General features: G+C 42.0%; 1 protein-coding gene across 1 annotated transcript in view; it reads right to left on the bottom strand.

The window, feature by feature from the left end:
* Positions 1-546: 546 nt before the first annotated feature.
* The window catches only part of rapgef5a (Rap guanine nucleotide exchange factor (GEF) 5a), a 46,299-nt gene continuing 25,612 nt past the window's right edge, over positions 547-21,233 (bottom strand). Inside the window, exons 10-26 of the mRNA XM_080045761.1 lie at positions 16,883-17,028; positions 15,815-15,915; positions 11,692-11,796; positions 11,468-11,616; positions 9,436-9,527; positions 9,253-9,283; positions 8,775-8,853; positions 8,316-8,465; positions 7,717-7,814; positions 6,692-6,814; positions 5,854-6,032; positions 5,595-5,685; positions 5,461-5,511; positions 5,194-5,281; positions 4,893-4,957; positions 4,094-4,148; positions 547-3,579 (exon numbers count right to left, since the gene is read on the bottom strand). Coding sequence (XP_079901887.1) covers positions 3,461-3,579; positions 4,094-4,148; positions 4,893-4,957; positions 5,194-5,281; positions 5,461-5,511; positions 5,595-5,685; positions 5,854-6,032; positions 6,692-6,814; positions 7,717-7,814; positions 8,316-8,465; positions 8,775-8,853; positions 9,253-9,283; positions 9,436-9,527; positions 11,468-11,616; positions 11,692-11,796; positions 15,815-15,915; positions 16,883-17,028 — 1,722 coding nt within the window. The 3' untranslated portion in view covers positions 547-3,460. The remainder of the gene's footprint in view (positions 3,580-4,093; positions 4,149-4,892; positions 4,958-5,193; positions 5,282-5,460; positions 5,512-5,594; positions 5,686-5,853; positions 6,033-6,691; positions 6,815-7,716; positions 7,815-8,315; positions 8,466-8,774; positions 8,854-9,252; positions 9,284-9,435; positions 9,528-11,467; positions 11,617-11,691; positions 11,797-15,814; positions 15,916-16,882; positions 17,029-21,233) is intronic.

Here is a 21,233-nt window from a genome sequence, read left to right as displayed (position 1 = left end):
CAACATTATGATGGAATAAAACAAAACAGACCGAAACTATGACACGGAGGAAAGAGGAGAAATAAAAATCTACTTTTAATATGTACTGTATATAGAAATGCCAGGAACTAATTATTAAATCCAAGTTGCCTTTTGACCTTTGGACAACATCACTTAGATCTTCATCATTATCAAACTTGTGCTTTACCTTTGCACTTATCTATCTGGTTGGTGATACAAATATGATCCGGGTTTTAGTTCACACCTTAATAGATGGACATAGTCTCTGTCGTCAGTCTTCTGAGGACATGACACTGTTGGATATTATGGGGAATTGCTGAATATGCTTCAGAGAGGGTTTATGCACTGTTGCTGTGATATCATTGCACACTTTCAGTTATTCACTACTACACAGCATATGAACAGAAGCCCCCTCCCCTCCCCCCACACTAAAGACCACAAGCTCACCTGGAGATGTCACATAAAACCTATCATTTATTCATTTCAGTCAAATTGTGACATAGTAAAACGCAGCTTTAGAAAAGACGTGACTTCAGCTGTCGGAAGGTTGAGGGGACACGAGGCGAGACGTATTGCTTTGTGGTGGACTGTTTTTTTTTTTCATGTACAACTGATAAATAATAACATACCAAACATGGGCATATATTTACACATTAACAATATTACAATAGTACAAAGCCTTCAATGCGTCCTCTCTTGCATTGTGAACTGTGTTTTTTTTTTGTTTTGACATGCAAACAGGTTTTAAACAACATTGCTTTTTAAAAAACGTAACTTTACACAGTCATGACAACAGCCGATAAAACACAAGATGTGCCTTCACGATGGTTTCCTGTCATTTACAGTGTTTGACAGCAGAGGAAAGAGGAGAGCGTGGTCACACTGGCTTGCTCTCCTGCTGCCCTCAGGTGGCCACAAAACTAAACAATAACAACAACAATTCCAGCGTTGAAGCTTAAAACTACAAACATCTTTTCTTCTTAAGAATGCACTTCCACATTCTTGAACCTCTAAACATGGCACATGAGCTTTTGTCACCTCAAAAATACATAAATAAACAATATATTACAATAAATATAACCAGTATAGCACATTTATTCCGTTTGAAGAGGTGTGTTTGTGCATGTGTGTGCGTCATGTACAGGTTGATAGCAGTAATGACTACCAAGAGTCTTTTCAATGACACTGAAAATGAACAGACCATGGCTCTGAGTCATCCACTCCCTCGGTTTCTCTATGATTTATTTAAATTTTTCTAAAAATCTTCATTGGTCCATGTGATAGTTGTGGATATAAATAACTTGAGAAGAGGAACAATTTCCATACTCACATGTCCATTTCCCCCCCCCCCTGGAATAAATAGACTCCTTTAGCATTTGTTTTGATTTTCCATCCATGTTAATATCAGCAACTGAAAATGGCTCAGTCCAAACTTGACCAAGCTGCTGATCCTTGATTTTTGTTTGGCACTAAAATTGCCTCCTTTCATGATTTGTCATGACCTGTAGGAGAAAGCAGCCCTGTGTTCTGAAGGGGCTTAGTATTGAAATGATGGTGTACACTTGTGGCAACAACATTTCTACTGTTTTGTAACCCTCTCTGTTTTATAACGACCTGAACTATGCAAGAAACGCATCGCTACAAAGAGGGTAAAATAAGAAAACACTCTTGGTTCTAAAGGGTCTGTTCTATTGTTTTTTTGAATAACAAATACGTGTTTTACACATTCCATGGCCCTGTCAACAGAAATATGATGTCATAGTCTGGAGGATTTATTTGTTTCAGAGAGACATTTTTTCCCCCAACCAATATGTAGTTGGAGGGCCACAATTAAGAGAACTAATGTAAGAGTCCTAACTTTAATTAACGGGTGAACCCAAACTGTAAAAATCATACTATAACAGAGGAAATCTGTGCCCTTGAGCTTCCATAATTATTTTCACATCCATATGTTTACACCCGACCGCTTCTGAATTCTGTGATCATTTCAGTCAGTTCTTAACAAAGATCTGTAGTGGAGTGCTTTGACCTATTGGTTCACATAATACAACTCAAGGATCCAAAAAGAAGAGAAAAATTGCTCTGTGATGGGGCTGTGTTTCCATAGCAACCGGGCGTCAGCGGGACACCATCACACAACCTGAAGTCAGTCATCGTAATGTCAGAAAGCATCTCTGCCAGGAGTATGATCATTTTTCGTGAACAAAAAACAGACGTAATTCCGGGGTTCTTTGAAGGAATTAAAATTCTCAGGAAAAGAAAAAAACACTGATTCCTAAACAGAGCCAGAGCTCTACCGTACATGTATACTGCAGGACTCAAAGTGACGTTTGGCACTGAAAAATCTATAGGTCCATATTATATACAATGCAATCTATTCACACTAAAACATCATGGAGAGGAGTGCATGATGAGCGCTTGGTTAAAAAAAAAGAAATCACAATCAATAAAAACAAATGACGATCCATAAAGTGTTTGGACTCTGGCACATTCAGGAGAGCTTCACTGTTTCAAACGTCACAGTCAGTCAATAAAAACCCCTTCACAATACTTCCTACACATGCCAGATACAATACACTGTTAGTGTTGCACCTTCTGTCACTCACTGTCCCTTTAGTTAAAAGAAAGAGCCTGGGTGAGAAAAGGTAAGAAAAGGCGTAGGTATCTTACAGTGTTGTACTGCTTCACAACTGTGTTACATAATACGCTGCCACACTATAACCCAACAAAAGCTCCACATCATACACCTAAATAACTATGGCATGTATCCTGGATATACATGCATCACGAAGCAGGTATGTGATATGCACATGAAATCAGAGGAGACCATTGATGGAGCAGGTTGTGGCCATAAGGTTGTAAAGGAATCTAAACACCGCTTAAGGAAAAAGCGTCTGTTTGTAACTGAAATGGCAACTGAGACTATCAAGTCCTTGTTAAACCTTGGGAGGAGGGGGGGGGGCAAGGCTTTAACAGAAAAAAAGGAACATTCCACCTGCTGAACAGGCTTATATAAATAACCAAAAGCTCATCACAGGAACAAAAACAAGGTCGTATTCAGTCCAATAGATACTGTACAAACTAATTACAGCCTCCTCTCCTCTCGTCTCAGTCTCCGTTTGGCAAATCTCCGTTTACAGCTTGGCAGAATCTCCTCTTGCTGACAGTTCTAAGAGCATGTTCAAACTTCAGAAATCCTTAATCAACACTTGTTCATTGTTATTAAAGCCTTTAAAGAACAGGCAGCTCCGTGTCCCCATGAATTTCTGTCAAAACACATGGCATCTTATTTGTCCACTTGGCACCACTGCTGGTAGTGTGATCTTTTTTTGTTGCTTTGTGATTGTGTGACATTTTGCTATACAGAGCGTCCTCCGTGTCACATGTACTCGGTGCTAGCATTTCCACTGCGCTGTGTTCAGTGTGTTTGTGTGTGTGTTGTGTGTGTGTGGTTGCGTGTTTAAGCGCGTGGCTCCAGCTTGTGGGACAGTTCAAAAAGCGTCTGCTGATTGTCGATAATGTGCAGGTAGTGAACACTCGCCCTCACCTCGGCGCTGTCGACCCCGATTACCTCGTTACCTAAGAGACCGACACAAAACACGCGTCAGGGACACGGACGAGTTTCACACACATTTGGTACAGACACAGACTGTATTGCGGCCATAGAGAGAGAGTTAAAGGCTGTCTAGAAATGGTTGCTTAGTAACAGTAGGAGAGTGGTAAGGCGGCTGTACATTCGCTCAGCTGCAGATGGCAGTAGATCACCACAATGAATGGATCCAAACATTGGCATTTCATCCAACAATAGCTTGTTTGTCACAATGCGCCTTAAGAGGGACCTTACGGGTGGTGGTGGTGTAGTGGATAGAGTGCGTACCATATTGGCTCAGGCCTCGTTGCAGTGGTCGCAGGTTCAAATGTGACCCGTGGACCTTTACTGCATGTCATCCCCACTCTCTCTCTCTCTGTCTGCCCATTTCAACTCTGTACTATCAAAATAAAGCATGAAAATGCCCAAAAATAATAAAAAAAATAAAAAAGAGGGACCTTATAATTGCACCAACTAAATTCACTCAGAAGTGTGAAGACTCACCTGGCTGGTCGCTCAGGCAGTGGCGAATCATTCTCACTGTGTCTGCGATCATATGCTGTTGGTTAAGAAGAGGACATGATGCATCAAGGTCGCAACTTCAGCTTAATTCCTACAGTTGGGGGGCTTTTTCATTTATAATCATTTAAATAACATATTTATATATATTTTCCACGTGACTGGCTACTCTAGCATTTCCTCCCGGCTTTTTTCAAAGTAGGCTCTAATGGGTAACTTGTGAGTCCAACTTGTGGGTATCAGACAGACTTCAGCCTGTGTTTTTCTTGTACCAGTCACCAGCATCCGATTGTGACTTATTGGGCTGTTTATCTCGTCTTTTGCCAACTCATTAAAACTGTAGAAATCTTTTTTCACAACCCCTTTCTTTCTATTTTCTTTTTTGCCACACGCTGACCTGATTAATGACTGAGAAACGAACGTGTGATGGGAGCGGCTGTGGCTCAGTGGGTAGAGCTAATCGCAGCGCTGGCAGCTGGATCCCTAGCTCCTCTTGTCCTACGGCAAAACACTGAACCCCAAACTTTGGTTATTATGACTAATGACTGCCTTTATATTCCCATGTAATTGATGATTGGTTTATCTGCGTGTATCTAGGGGAGGCATCAAATGGAGAACGACATTTTTCGGTCGAGATTGTAGAACTGCAACAAAAAGAATGTGTACTAACAAATGTACTGGACAAATTCAAATTGTTCACAGTTCACAGTAATATTTGGCTTTTGCCGTTTGCCATTTTGCAACAGAAGACACTGAAATACTCTACATCACTGATTCAACTCACCAGCTTCTCAAAGTTGACCAGGTTGTCGTGAAATGTCTTATTTCCCTCGTGGATAAAGGTGATATCTAAGAGCAGGGAACAAGCGTATTAATGGTTCAATCACCAAAAACAATAACGTGCGTACTTGTGTGTGTGTGTGTGTGTGTGTGTGTGTGTGTGTGTGTGTCGGGGGAGAGAGTGTGTGTGTGTGTGTGTGTGTGTGTGTGTGTGTGTGTGTGTGTGTGTGTGTGTGTGTGTGTGTGTGTGTGTGTGTGTGTGTGTGTGTGTATGTGTGTGTGTGTGTGTGTGTGTGAGATGATACCTTTCAGGAGAAGAGGCATGAAAGGGATCTTGGGAGGTTTCATCCTCTTGAAGGCTTCCCTATAGGCTTTGTGGTTCAGAGATGGATCCTGAAGAAAGATGGGGGGAAGATAAAGAGAGAGAGAGAGAGAGAGAGAGAGAGAGAGAGAGAGAGAGAAAACAGAGTGAATGAAAAGGATGCACCATACAAATATTTTAAAATCCGAACAAAAGAGAAATATATTTTTTAGCTTTGCATCCATCTCTTTCTCTGTTGAGTTAAACTCACCGTGATGAGCTCCAACTCTGAAAAAATCTTCTTGAACTTGCCCGGACATTTCTGAAACGAAGGTGTTTGGTCAGAAATGGATTTAAAACACACATGAGTATTAAAACACTGAACGCAACAACGCACACACTTACCTCCCAGGTTTGGTTGAGTCGGCTGACAGCTGCCGTGTTAAGACCCATGATGATGGCAAATGCAGAGTTCAAATTTCTTTGGGCTTTACAACTACAAGTACACAAACATGAAGAGGGGATGATGTATCATTAGGCCTAGATGTATTGATGTGTATGATAGATGCGTGGTGCTTTTATTTGTGTATATTTCTAGATGTGTTTGTGTGTGTGTGTGTGTGTGTGTGTGTGTGTGTGTGTGTGTGTGCGTGCATGTTCTTACTGAGCTGCGATCTTGATGAACTTCTTGAGCAGCTGTACTCTCTTGTTGAGCGATACACACATGAGCACCTCGGACATGACCCACTGCTGGACCTCGTTGCAGCGCTGGAGCAGGACTGAGAGCGCCGCCGTTTGGCTGCTCCCAGGGGCACGGCTGAGGGTGTAGTACACCAGCTCCTGCTGCATGTGGAGGGAGGGAGGGAAGAGGGTTATAGTAAAGGCGTAACGTTTTGTTTTCAAAGAGATGTACACACCATAATATGTACTTCTTCTTAGAAATCTTAGGTACAGCTCCAATATTTTTTTTAATTATATTTTTTAAGGTATTTTCACCTTTTTATTTGACAGTTGAAGAGTGAAAATGGGGAAACAGAGGGGGATGACATGCAGTGAATAGCCCAAGCCGGAATCAAACCCGGGTCTGCTGTGACAAGGACTGAGCCCTAATGGTACGCGCTCTACCCACTATGCCCAGGTTACTCCTTTTAAGGTGAACAATACATTTAGAGTCATATAACACAAATGCTTACATTTGAAGATGGGAATCAAGCACAACATATTTTCTAGATGTCCTAGAGATACAATAAGATTCCCATAGCAGTATAAGATGAATAGCAGTTTCTTCATCTGTATAAAAATATTCATCCTTTCCTGACAGCCGCACGCACAGCTGCAAGAAGACTTTCTGTACTCGTTATCCAGCAATTCTTGTCGCGCATTTGCATCTTTAATGCTTATGTTCCAGCAAACCTCTGTTATGAATATGCATTTTTTATAATCTATGTGCACACACCACATGCATATACTGTATCTGTGTGTGTGTGTGATTGACTAAATACCTCGTGGATGGATTTGAAGAGGCTCCAGTCCAGCTGTGTGAGAGCAGCTGCCACGTCCCAGGTGTTAATACTTAAGAGTCGCACAGACCTCCTGCTTAGTTCAGCACTGTCCGTTAATGGAGGCTGGACACAGAAAGGAAAGGAAAGTTAGATCACAGAGACACACACACACACACACACACACACATTGTCTATTTACAGTAAAAGGATTATCTCTAAATAATATAAATAATAGCAACAATATCACACCTTATTACAGAACAATAAGGCTTTTGGGAGAAGCGACCCACACAATAATCAAAAGAAACCTTATAGCATTGAGCCAGTTGAGCAAGTGCCTAAAGCCTACATACAAACACAAGTGAAAGCTGAGAGCTGATTACTACAACACAAATGTACAGATCAACTCTGGTTACAGGTCATCATATTATTTACAATACTGCAATCGAGAACCTGATAATTGTCGTGACATAAGTAGACAATAAGCTAAAAAAAATGCATCTATTGGTTTAATGCAGATGATCTACTTGTTAGTAAATGACAGACTGCTAAATATACATATCCAACAAGAAACCAAGATCCCTTAAAAAAATGCCCAATATATTAAAAAAATTAACCAAGGATTCCCACCTGAAGCTCCACTGTGAAAACCATGTTGTTATAGCATTACATTTCACCCTGATGCTGTATCAAAAAAAACAATTGCGGCTCACACCTTTCCTCTCCTATTGTGTCCGAGATAATAACAATCACCTGGCCCGGCATTATAAACAAGCCAGGAGTCTTTCCCACTTGCTAACATTGAATGAACTCATCGTAACACAGTGATAATATGTCAGGTAGGGAATTAGAACATTCATTTTTGTGCCTGATTTTGCCAGAGCTTGGAACAAAATCAGAGCCAGCAAATGCCTAAGTTATCATAATTTTTTTAGAGGTTGTGCTTGGCATCAAACCTGCAAGCCTCATCTTTACCCTCCTACAGTGCTTATGAAAAATGTAAAAGTTGCAGTGCATTTACATACCAAGACCTCAGTGAGATCCCTGCGACAGGCCACGAGCTTTCCCTGCGGAGTCAGAGACTCTGAATACACACAGTCACTGGGCTGTAACATCCTCCGCTCTGCAGATACAAGAAAAAGGAAAAGAAAAAGTGTTTTTGGAGCAAAAAGTGATAGATAGATTAATGTAAGAGCAGTTAGCTAAACGCCATAAATAGAAAGTTGAAATATTTATTAAAACCAATGATTACATTTTTGAAATAGTGAATCAGAAGTATTGGATTAAAGGGTAAAAATGGTTGTACGTATTTACTAAACATAATCAATGAATCGATGGTGGAAAGATCCAGTTTCCACTGCGACCAAAGAGACCTAAACATTGACTATTCAACTGTATTCAAATATATGGTAAAAATATTGACTTTTATATAATGAATGGTGTTAAATAACATCCAATTTCACAAGAACATATTCGGTTGCATGGTGTAATGAGCGATTACCTCTGAGGGGGTTTTCAGACAAAAAAGGGTGGGAACCCCTGGTGTAGAAAATAAGCATTTTCAAGAGGGAATATAATACCTAGGTTGCCTTAGTATTGTGCGTGGATTCCTTTGTGTGTTTACCTCCAGTGTGCAACACCACAGCAAGCACCATGTCTTCTTCCGCTCTGTCCGTTTTCTGACCCACAATCTTCAGCATCTCCTTGGCTTCCAGTGAGGGGTGTGTGTGGACACTCAAGTAGGAGTCCACGCTCACGTGCACGCAACAAATAACTGGAAGACACATAGAGAATGTTCATAGAGCAGTGGACGCAGCTGTATAAATGTGTTCGAATGTAACACAGTAACTGGCTTACACCAAAATAGTTTAAAATCATAGGGTGAAAAAAGCAGAGAGGGACTTGAGTAAATGTCTGTCAGGGACTCAAGACAAAAACAACTGAATATGTTGTATTTAAGCAATTTGCATGTGCAGGTTGAAATTAAAACTTACAGACTGTCATTATGCATAATTGTGTACAGCCCAGAGCAGTGTGTAGGGTTATATCTATATGTGTGCGTTTGGTTGTGTCTGTCACTCACCCTCTCTAGTTTCAGTCGGTGGAGTTCTGAGCTGCAAACAGTTTTCCTTCAAACTCAACTGCTGATGCATGTGTTTACTCTAAAAGAGAGAGAGAGAGAGAGAGGAATAGAAGAAACATGGAGGTGTATAATAATATATTGATCTGCATCGACGACTATACAGCTCATAATTATTACAGTTGGACCTCTATGGGCTAAAGCTGCTTTATGTTACCATGTAAAAGCACAGATTACTATCATTTATATTAATTTGACTGTAATTATTTTTTACCTCGTTGAGTAATTGTCTCAATTCACGTTCACGTCAGTTATTGGCATGAATGACCAGAATGTCAAGTACTGGACACGGTTCTCAACAAAGGCTGACACAATGAGGACCTTGGTACTTTGACTGGTTTGAAAAAATGGTAAGACTGTGATCTAATATTCAATAAAATGATATATCTCTATTTACACCACTTAAACATATCTGACTTACCTTTTGGTTTGGAGGGCAGTCATCCACAGTGCTACAGAAAGAATGAAACAAGCACATCAGTGGGGAGGTTTGCAGGTAGGCATGGAATACTTAAAAAAGCAAACACCACACACACACACACACGCAAAGCGACAGGAAGTCACATTCAAAGCAAATGAGTTGTGTAGAGACAAACACACTTACTGTCTGCGACGCAGAACTTTCTGGAACTCCTTCAGGTCTTTCTCCAGTGTAGGGAACTCATACAGATCTTCTAGAACACACCTGTACAGGGTCTGAGAGAGAGGAAACCAGAAGAGAACACAAATCTTAATTCTGATTCCGATTCCGAAGAAAATATCCATAAAGTCACACACACTATCTCATGTTAACACTTGTTGATTGGTGGTGAAGTATTTTTTTCAGAAAGCCTGATACCAGGCTGCAGAATAACATTTGAATGCCTTAATCTTTTCTCCTTGGATATTCTCAGACACTGGCTCTGCGATCCACTAGGCTCCATGTCTAATCATCATAAGAGTTGTTTCATCCAAATCATTGTTCAATGCTTTGAGCATCGTAAGTGAAATAACACACATATCATTCATGCTGGGTTAGGAAGTATACAACTCAAAGCCATATGATAGTTCAACAAGATTTAAAATGTAAACGTGGCTTCTATTAGAATGCTTACTGAACCTTTGACCCTTTTAAAGATGTGTAGTGATGACGGCCGAGGTGAAAGAGATTTCTTTATTACTTTCTGGTGGAAGAATCCTTTAATCATTACCAGTCCTAATGGTAGCTCATCAAAACGTTTAATTCACCTATGTATACATGACTTATTTCATAAACACTGCTGTTTATTTGTTAAATAAAGAGGCAAAGTTCTGACCTAAAGAAGAAGCATGAGAATGAACAATGACCCAACGAGACATTAGCATAACAGTCTGTGCAGCTCATTTACTGTGTATCATCAAGTGTTAATTACGCTGTGTAGGTGGATTACATTAAATAAACATCAGACGAATTCTGAACCTTGTTCTTTAATGGGTGACTAGGCACGCTCTGCAGTGTCTGTGTGCCGGAGTGTGTGTGAGTGCATGGCAGAGAATTAATAAGTAGGATGAAAGCTCAGGAGACAGCAACAGTAAGAATGAGCAAGGATCCACATACATGCATGCACACACACACCTCCACACACCTGCTTATCGCTGTCATTGACCCACCATAGCCTCCCGTCCCAATTCCCCTCTCATTGCTCTGTTACTAGGCAACCGTCACCTGGGTTACACACTCTATATGAGATTATACCCATGCCAACCCTCGCACTTTGGTTTCCATGGCAACCCGACGTCACCGAGCAATGGAGCAGTCAGGTTACGGAAGGACAAGTGATCTGTGAATGTGTGTGTGTGTGTGTGTGTGTGTGTGTGTGTGTGTGTATCTTGATGGTGTTCGAGTGAGTGTTCGCATTTAGCTTATCTTTCAGTGGCATGGCCGTCACGGGGATTCAATTTCAATTCAGCCCACCATGTGAAAATATAGCAGGAACACGGTGGAGACGAGCAGCGCTTGTGGTGAGAAATGTGATAATTATGTGACATTAGAAATCCGTGTACGTTTCTTTTCGATGCCCATGATATCCTGCGTGTGTTTTATACTTATACAATGTAGAAGTAAAAAGTTATTTCTATAAAGGGTACTTACAGAATTTGTGAATAATTCTCCTGGTTATCTAGTATTGAGCCTCTGGTCATACCCCTCATTTGTGATATGACATGCCATGAAAGTGCATTTTTTCAATTTCTTATTAGTTTGCTTTGTCAGAAGGATGAGATAAAAAAAAAACAGCATGAAAGGTTCCCCTGTGGGAGATAGCTGAAAAACAGTTCAGTCTGACAGGTGATGCAGAAAACAAAATGATCAGACAGAGAGGAATCTCTCTCACACACACACACACACACACACACACACACACACACACACACACACACACACACGTCTCTATTCTCTCTACAAAAACCTTGATGTCCTGCCGTGCAGAACTTGAGGGAGGACAACCCCGTTTTAGAACAAGACAAGAGACAAATGAAGACGAATGAGACATTTTATGTTCTCCAGTGACATGCGTGAAAGGACACCAGATGATCAAAGCCATTAAATCATTGAAATACGAGACAAAATGAAGGGATATGAAAAAGAGATGCGGTGATGAAAGAGGGCAGCGTTGTACCTTCATGAAGCTCCTGACATGCTCCTCCTCCTTGAGGAAGTCCTTGTAGAGCCTGCTCCAGTGGGAGACCAGCTGCAGCACCTTACGCTTCCTGAAGAGGGCGTCTTTGCCCTCCTCCTGGCCTCTGCTACGGGCGCTGCTATAGGTGACTAGTGGTCAAGGAGACATCCAAAGACAGTGGAGGCTGAAAGGATGTACATGAATGTGCGTGTGAGTGTCATTACATCTGTGTGTTTGCCAGTAAGGATATTGTCCCAGCAGGGCCTGACAGAGGTCACTGGTGGACATGAACACCAGGTAGGTCAACAGGAAGTCATCCAGCAGCATTTCTAAAACACAGGAAACATATCATCAGTCAATTTCCAAGGCCCTTCACGGACAGAGAGCGGTTCATGTTTTCATGTTCAACTTATTGTTGATTTAGCATGTTGAAAGTCACATGAGAGTTTGAGTTTCTCCCTCTTCAGTGTATGTACTGATGAAAGGGTATCCTCTTGGTGTCAGTGCATGACGAAACATTCAAAATAAGACCTTTACCACTTAACTTCAAGAAATATCCTTCCAATGGACCCATTATCAATGATTTCATATATAAAATGGCTTAAATGGCTGTGTGAAAGTGAAAGGGGCTGTTCGTAGTGATGAAGCCAGTCTGCAGTTCCCCTCAGCTCCACAGAGCTTTACAACTTCTTCCCAAAAACGATTTTCTTTTTGCAGCTTTACTCTTTTTTTGGCTGCAACAGGTAACAAGAAAAGAACTAATACCCCACTGTGTACCGGTACACTACCTACAAAGCAGCAAATGACAGACAGTAAAAGTTAGCGAAAAAACTGGTGAATGTAAATCCATGATTTCAGACACATATAGTATCTTCAAAGGCTTTGCACTCTCAGATAGAAAGCAACACAAAGTTCTGGGGTTTGACCAAAGTCTGGTTGCACAGTCCTCCAAACCTTCAGCATTAGATTGGAGTTATGGGGTTTAAGGTTTGCTTGGTTATGTAGCTAACCCCTGTTAAATCTATTCTTTTTTTCCACAATTATATTTTCACAGTCCTGAAGCAGTTTTATGGAGCTTATTCTTCTAATATTATCTTGGTCAATATTAAATGTTGCAGATAAATACTTTAGATTTGAAACCAAGTTTTTAAGAAAACAAAACACATCCCAAAAAAGGGGTTACAGGGTTTTTCTTTCTCTTGGTTCATATGCTCAACTACTTCAAAAACTACAGATATTCATCAGAGTAGAGGAAGCTTAGAGTGAGACTGCATGCTCAGCAGGTGCGCAATGGGTAGAAACCACATATAAACAACATCCCTCGTGGCATATGGGTAATGAGCCATTTTTGGTGGTGTGAGGGAGCTGTGGTGTCTGTCTGTCTGTCTGTCTGTCTGTCTGTCTGTCTGTCTGTCTGTCTGTCTGCCTGCCTGCCTGCCTGCCTGCCTGCCTGCCTGCCTGCCTGCCTGCCTGCCTGCCTGCCTGCCTGCCTGCGTGCGTGTGTGTGTCTGTGTGTCCATCTGTGTGTGTCTGTCTGTGTGTGTCTGTGTGTGTGTGGGTGGGTGGTGTCAAACTCTTTCCCTGAGAAAATGTGTGACCCAAATATGGCTCTGTTGGACAGAGAGCAAATACATCAATTATAGAAGATGGAGAAGAGGCCGCAGCATTAATATTTGATCAACCGTCTTCTCTTTAGAAATAAAAAGACAACTTTTCTCAAGAAATATTTTTAGACAGGTCTGATTGAGCTTATCACTTTTTCAAAACCCTAAGGACTTAAATTTCATTCCTCCACCGCAAATCAGTTGTTCCCCATCTCACTCACTCCATCCCAGACTGTCCTCCCTTTCTCGCCCCCCCCCCCTTTCAATTTCTCCTTCTCGTCGCTTACATTTCCTCCTGCTGCTCCTCTCCTACACTTGCCCTCTCTCAGCTCTCTGTGATGATAAATATCCATTTTCATCTTCAGCATATGCCCTCTGCGCTATCCCGCTGGCACACACAAAATCAAACACAAACACACTCATAGCCACAGCAATCCACACACACATGTGCACGCACACACACACACACACACACACACACACACACACACACACACACACACACACACACACACACACACACACACACACACACACACACACACACACACACACACACACACACACACACACACACACACACACACACACACACACACACACACACACACACACACACACACACACACACACACACACACACACACACACACACACACACACACACACACACACACACCACCCTGATGAATAACTCATTCAGGTCTGACCTTGGGGACTTTATCTCTTGTGAGTGTAAGGAAAAAGACAGAAAATGTTAGTGTGCTGAACTAATCGCAGTAATATGCTACTGTGTTTTTTGATTTGTGTGTGTGTGTGTTTATGCATACATGGAAGAGGGTGGTTGGGGTAAGTACTCTCTCTATGTGGAAGTGTGTTAAAGCCTGTTCAACATGCTGCACAGCTAAGCCCGCTTAAACAGCAACACCACCCCAGAGGGCACACACACACACACACACACACACACACACACACACACACACACACGCACACCCTCATGTGTATTCAGCGCACATAGGCCAATAGATGCACGCACACAGATACAGAGACAAGGACAGACAAACATGCACATTTACTGTTTATCTGCAACCTCTCTTTTGCGTCTCTATCCAACTTCGTAAAATGAATAAATAGCCCTAGCCTTAGGGGGGGAAAAGTGTTTGTCCTCTTTTGAGGGAATAAATATCAGGCAGTCTTCCTCCACAAAGAGCATCTCAGTTCTCTCTCTCTCTCCCCTACATCTATCTCTCCCTCTTTCTGTGTTTGCTTCCTGCAATTTAGTGAGATGGCTCCCTGTGGACTGCTGGGAGCTGGTGGTGCTGAGGAGTCAATGCATAAAGACGCCTTGTCTCAAAAGGGTGCAAACAGGCAAGGCTGGGTTTTAGAAAACAAAGATCGGTCCCCTGTTTGATACAAATGTCACTTTACTGGACCTGGGCTCCATGCTGACACTGAATTTAAACCAGAAGTTAAGTTAGAAATTAGATTGTTTTTTTCATCACTTGCATTTCTTTTTGATATGTAAAGGAATAACTCACTTAAATGAACAATATCTCAAGGTTAAAAGGAGCCTATTGGGGTTTTTATGTCTAAATATTACAGTCAGAAGAGAGAGGAAAAGGAAACGAGGGAGAGAGGGATGCATAAAATGTCACTGTCAGATTTTGTTCTATTAATTCACATAATGTCAGCATTGACAATTTTTCACTGCTTATTTTACTACTTTGTTACAATCAACATACTGAACTGGTTAGATGCAGTAGTAGTAGTCGAGATCAAGCAAGTTGAAAATAAAACATTAGTCGCAGCCCTGCTTTCAATGTGCGCCAGATATGCAGCTATAAAACGAACGACAAAACATTCAGGTAAAACAAGGTGACAAAAAACAGTACGGTACCACTTTCACTGGTGCTCTGTCAAAGAGCCCCATAGCTGTAAGGTATGTAATTGTGAAAATAAGGCATGCCGCTGAACAGCCACCTGAAATGGTTTTGCGGCAGAAAGGCCTACAGCAGCCTGAGGGGATCGTTTCACAGACTCATTAGAGCATTTAACCTTTTGAATGTTCCTCATAGTTACAGGCAATGACATGGCTGAATGACTGCACACACACACACACACACACACACACACACACACACACACACACACACACACACACACACACACACACACACACACACACACACACACACACACACACACACACACACACACACACACACACACACACACACACACACACACACACACACACACACACACACACACACACACACACACACACACACACACACACACACACCTGGATAGGGAGTGAAGGTTGATTGACTCATGCAGCCACACAGACAGACGGACACAGACACAGACACAGACACAGACACACACACACACACACACACACAAACAATTGAGGGGAAGTGCATACCTCCTGGGTTTGAACCCACTTCGAGGGAAATGAAAGAATGTGTTGTAACTTGTTGCGTGGCATTGAAAGAAAAATTGCAAACAAAAGTCTTGGAATGAGAGGGTGAGGAGTTACTGGGGAATGCTAGTTTTAAACACACCTTTGTTTGGACAGCACAGAAAAATCAAAGCTGTTTATTTATATCAAAGCTATAACACTTCTTTTTTTAATCTAATTATTTCTATCTATTTGCTTTTATCTCAATGTATACTTCTATATTTATGGAAATGTGTCTGTGTGAGCATATAACGTGCGTGTGTGTATCGAGAAACTTACCGCTCTCCCGGCTTTCTGGTGCCCCTCTTTGGTCATCCAGCCGCAGGTCACTTAGCAGATGCTCCAGGATCTTGAGCGGTGTGCCCGACACCACCACATACCTGTAGGAGGAAGAGTCGCAACAATCTTCATCACTGGAGCATGAACACCATGTACGAGCCCTTCCATCCCTCCATCCTCCCTCCCTCGCTTCCTCCTCCTTATTCTCCTCCACGTCCTCCTCGTCGATGTAGCGAAAATGTGGGACATCAAATGTACAGATTTCTGAACTGCTACCATCTTCATCCTTGACCTCATCATCCTCCTCATCTTCGTCAGCGATGTCCTCCTCTGCCTCTGCAAGTGTAGCTAGCTCGGTGGTCATCTTCATATCAGCCCTCATCGAAGGCTTTGCATACCCAGGATGGGTGCTCTCCTGTGGGGTAAAGTGCCTTGTGCTTTGGCCCCCGTCAGCTAAAAGCTCCAGAGCTCAAAACTATCTCTCTCTCTCTTTCTCTCTCTGACAGCTACTACAGTAGCACATGGAGGGAACTGATTGCTAGTGAAGATACTGAGCACTGTATTCATACACATACACCCACAAAGACAGACACACACGCCCACACTCACTTAACCTGCCTGTCACTGACACTCCCTGCATTGTGCCTTGGGTCTTGGCACATACACACTGGCTAAAATACACACAAACACAGACACTGCCACAAAGAAACTGACTTTGAAGAAATTCACTTGTACTCTAAACGCACACACTGATTTGTAGAAGGAAGTAAACCAGTCTTGGTGTCATCTTTGTTTCCCTTTCAGCTGAAAACAAAAAAGCCATTCTTCTTCTTCCCGCTCTGTGCCAGAAGCCAGAAGCTAAAGCATACATTATCTAAGACAAAAACACACACACAGTATTGACAACACTAGGGATATTGTTGGGTGTGAGTGAATGAGTGTGTGGTTGCAACCTGAGACACCAAAGTAAAAGAAAAAACTCAAGATGCGAGGGAGTGGTACTGTGATTATGTTTTTGATGCCACTGTTAGTTTGGAGGGCTCCTATTGAGCAGGAAGAGGGACTGACCTCTTGTCACAATCCTCCTCTCTGGACCCGCCCCCTGACGACGTGGGAGAGGGACGGTCCGACGGCGACGTCACCGATGAGGTCACCCGCCGCAACACCAACACGTCCCTTCCTCTCTCCTTCAAACACACTCTGCCCACCGCTTCCTGAGAAAGAGAAAAGAGACATAAAAAGTTAAGCAAGGACAAAACTGTTGGAAGGCTATTTGATTGAGTGGTGACATTTTTCGTGATGTTGGTTTTTTTTTTGCATCCTCAACAGATTATTGGTGTACTCACTAGGTCCTGTGACTGCAGACTCTGATGACTGAAAATCTCAGTTCATCCTCGTACCATAGTATTTTATGTTAAAAACAAAACAAATATCAGACAATGTATTGTTGTCAGTTTACAGACTCAATTAAACATAATGTTATGAACCTCAAATATCCAGTATCAGTGGGGTCTTCCACTAAAGATTAAAACATTTCTCCCACATGTAGGAAAATGTGGGTCACACACTAGCTTATCAAAAAACACAACAGATCCGGTTGGCACCATCAAAGGGAAGTATTTCATTTCCTGCCTTCGGAAGAAATGGTATTGTGTAATAATAAATAACAAAGGGGACAACTAAGAATGTGGGTTGAAACTGGAAATAATCTCCTATTCCAAAAATTATCAGCGAATTGATGTGTGACTCTGGTATGCGCACACCCACTCTCACACACACACACACACACACACACACACACACACACACACACACACACACACACACACACACCTGCAGTGTCAGTGCAATGGGAACAGAGCTCCAGATGGACAAAGGAACACAATAAGAAACAGCCTGAAGAGAGGACAGAGAAAGAAGAGAGGGGGATCAAAGGGAGAGGACAGGAGCAGGAGGAGAGATAAAGTAGCTACGTCTCTCCTCCAGCTGCTCACTGCGGTCTCAGACGCAGCCAGAGGGATCAAGCAGCAATCCCAACTGATAGAGAGCCCTCTGTGCAGGGCTGTCTTTCTGTTTCTTCTGTTAACGCACGTGCGTGAGTGTGAGTGTGTGTGTGCGTGCATATTTACGCATGTGTATGTTGGCACGAAAGTTCAGCTGAAGCTAAAAAAGAAAAAAGTCCTAAGGTTCATGCAAACAGAGTAATCAGTAACAGCATTATAATCTTCATCTGATTTTAGACATCATGGAGTCCTTCCATAGAACACAACTAGTCCAGTCACTGATACCTTTGTAACACACTAACACAAGTCAATAAACAGGCTGACATGATTAAGCGAACACAACACAGCTTGTGTCTCTATGATCGCATGATGAAAGGAGTTGCCTGATCCTTGGAGACAGCAGCTGGGGTATGGCTCAGGGTCAGACAAAATAATAAGCCCAAAGTGCTGTGTGTGTGTGTGTGTGTGTGTGTGTGTGTGTGTGTGTGTGTGTGTGTGTGTGTGTGTGTGTGTGTGTGTGTGTGTGTGTGTGTGTGTGTGTGTGTGTGTGTGTCTGTGTCTGCCAGTTGTTGTGTGTGTGTGTGTGACGTGTGCCAGCGTGTGTGTGTGTGTGCGCGCGTGTGTGTGCGTGCGTGCGTGCATGTGTGTGAGTGTGTGCGTGCATTGTGTGTGTGTGTCATGGTCTGATGACTCATACTCTACTGAAGTAGTGTTCAATGCCCTGAAGTCACTGGATCCTGTTCCTCAGGTGTGTTGGAGCATGGTGTGTCATTTTCTCCTAAAACTCATCTGATTGGTTACAATATGATTTAGGATTTATCTAAGGATACGGCTGTCTATGCTGTACGACTTGTTCAGCCCTTTGAGACAAAGTTTTCATTGTTATTTTGGGCTATATATATACCGTACTTTCCGTACTATATGCCGCACTGGACAATAAGCCGCAGGTGTTATAATGTTTAATTACCATATGTAAGAGTTTGTGCACAGAGGGGATTGTCGGGAAAGAGATGGCTGCTTGAGGAAGCTCCCACATTTCAACAAACAAGTTGCATATTTGCATAACGTACGTAAGTGTTACCATTTTGTGCAATAGTAGCTATTAGGGATGGGCACAAGTGTTTTCGCTACTCGTGTGATCGCTTGCATTCCTCGAGGATCAATCGATTCCTCGTTAAACTTTTTTCTATTTTTAGGACGCAACGCATCTGTCTACAGAACAACGGTTGACCGCAATAAAGCGCTCAATGCTTATGTCAAACAGTCACAGTTGCCATATGATATTAAGGATTTATTTTCCACAAGTTTAAAACACATTTTCCTAACTGAAAGTAATTAAATAAGCGGGCCACAATTTAAACCGATCGAGTAGGTCTGCAGTGGAGAGAGAAAAAAAGCATGGGCTGTAGTTGGCAAACATTCAAAATAGACATTTAAAATAAGAAGGGCAGCAAATACAATAAAATTATTGTCCTACAATTTAAACACATAGATAGGCTAAATAACTCACCAAAGCAGTAGAAGTAGTAGGCTAGTATATCCAACCACGTAATGCTCACTCCTGTCCGTGACTAATTCCTCGTTAACGGAACGTTACACCGTCGGCTTTTGAATCTCAATCCTATATTCCATAATAAAGGCTTCTTAAATGTCGTTTGCTCGAATGTGCCCGAAGTCAGCCTGGCTTAGGCTATACGTGACTTTCCAAGTTTTCCAGCACCGCATTCAGCTCCGCGGTGCTGTGGAGACCACACACTGGCTGCGCTGCACGGAGGTGGCAGTTATTTGCGGTTTCTGTTTGACACAACGCATAGTTTATTTAACTTGGATCAAAATATTTAATTTTGTTAAACTTTATATCGGTTTTGTGCCGTTTTGTACACGTATATAACATTTTAAAATAGGGGCGGCCCACCGGCCGGCCTAAAGGCTACAAACACTAAAAAAAACAAAAAACGATTTTCCTCATCCACCAATCGAGATCATTTGAAACGAGGAGTACTCGAGTACTCGATTACTAACGCCCAGCCCCAGTAGCTACATAATATATACTGTGCTAGTGTGTAATAACAGGGTCGAAAAACGGGGAAAAAGTCGCGGCTTGTAGGCCGAAAAGTACGGTATATAAAAAAAATCCCTGTGTCTGTATCTAGAAAATTACTATCTGACAATAACGATATACTCCAACTCTTGCAACTACACCACTGACATTGTTTTTATTCAATTCGATTTATATTGGACAACTTTCTTAAGCTTAATTGAATAAGTGTTCAGGTAGCTCATAGGCTAAAAAGAAGAAAAAATAAACACTCTACCACTGAGACTCTTGTTTGAATCCCGATAGCAAAGCCTCTGTCACAGCCGTGCAGTCGGAAAAAAATAAAGTAAATCAAACAGCACAAATAATATGAGTTGGGTGGAAGTGATAGTTAAACAAACCAGAAACTCAGGTACACAAACTTACTCTATCACACGTCATGGTGTGCAGTGTACAAACGACTGCCAACCTGAGGACAATGTGTGCTCTCAAAGAATAATTGCTATTTGCTTATGTTATATGCTGAAAGGAAATGTCCTCGTGGATTAGCAACACAGAGATAAGGCAGCGATGACTGAAGTAAAGAGATCAGTCCCTGCCATGCCATTAATTTCACCAGAACCGCACCCAGCGGTCCAGATGTCATGTCAAGATAACAAGTGCGGTGGTTAAGTGGTCTAAAAGGGGACATGCTATTAGACCACATCATCCACGGGGGTTCAAATATGAAGCAGGATGCTCAATAATAAGCTTCCCCCATTTTCTATGACCTTCGTCGTGTCTCTACGGCATCAACTAGACGAAAAGTGTCAAGGATATAGTGAACATATTGAAAAAAGGAGCATAATTATGTAACAAATTACACAGTTACTACTATAAAAACAAAAGGAGAGGGAAATGTTGTGCTGTGTTCCTGATGCAGGAGCAATCTGTTGATCTTTCCGATTACACACTCAACACTCTTTACACAGAGGCCAAGAAAAACATCACTGAGCCAAGTATGGAGGAGGGCAGCATTATAACCCACACATAACACACACAAACACACATTCCAGAAAATGAATGCACCAAAACAAAAGTCAACCTTTTCTCAACTTTCCAACTAGTATCATGCATATGTAACCATATCTACACATGCATTCTACATGGATAATCTGTTTCAGCATCTCTCAAAGTACCATTACATTTAGCCTGAGAAAGAATTCAAGCTATGAAAAGGAAAAATATACAAAGTATGGACTCAAACACTGTTTAGAGGAGAGGTCGGAATGTTATGCCACACAGAAAGAGAGAGAGAGAGAGAGAGGGAACAAGAAACAAGGGAAAAGAAAGCAAGAGAAAAGGCAGAAGACACATGGGATGGAAAGTGAGTCACATG

This window comes from Ammodytes marinus (genome assembly GCF_949987685.1).
Source record: "Ammodytes marinus genome assembly, chromosome: 17".
In the NCBI taxonomy this organism is placed as follows: domain Eukaryota; kingdom Metazoa; phylum Chordata; class Actinopteri; order Uranoscopiformes; family Ammodytidae; genus Ammodytes; species Ammodytes marinus.
This window is presented reverse-complemented; position numbering and strand designations above follow the sequence as displayed.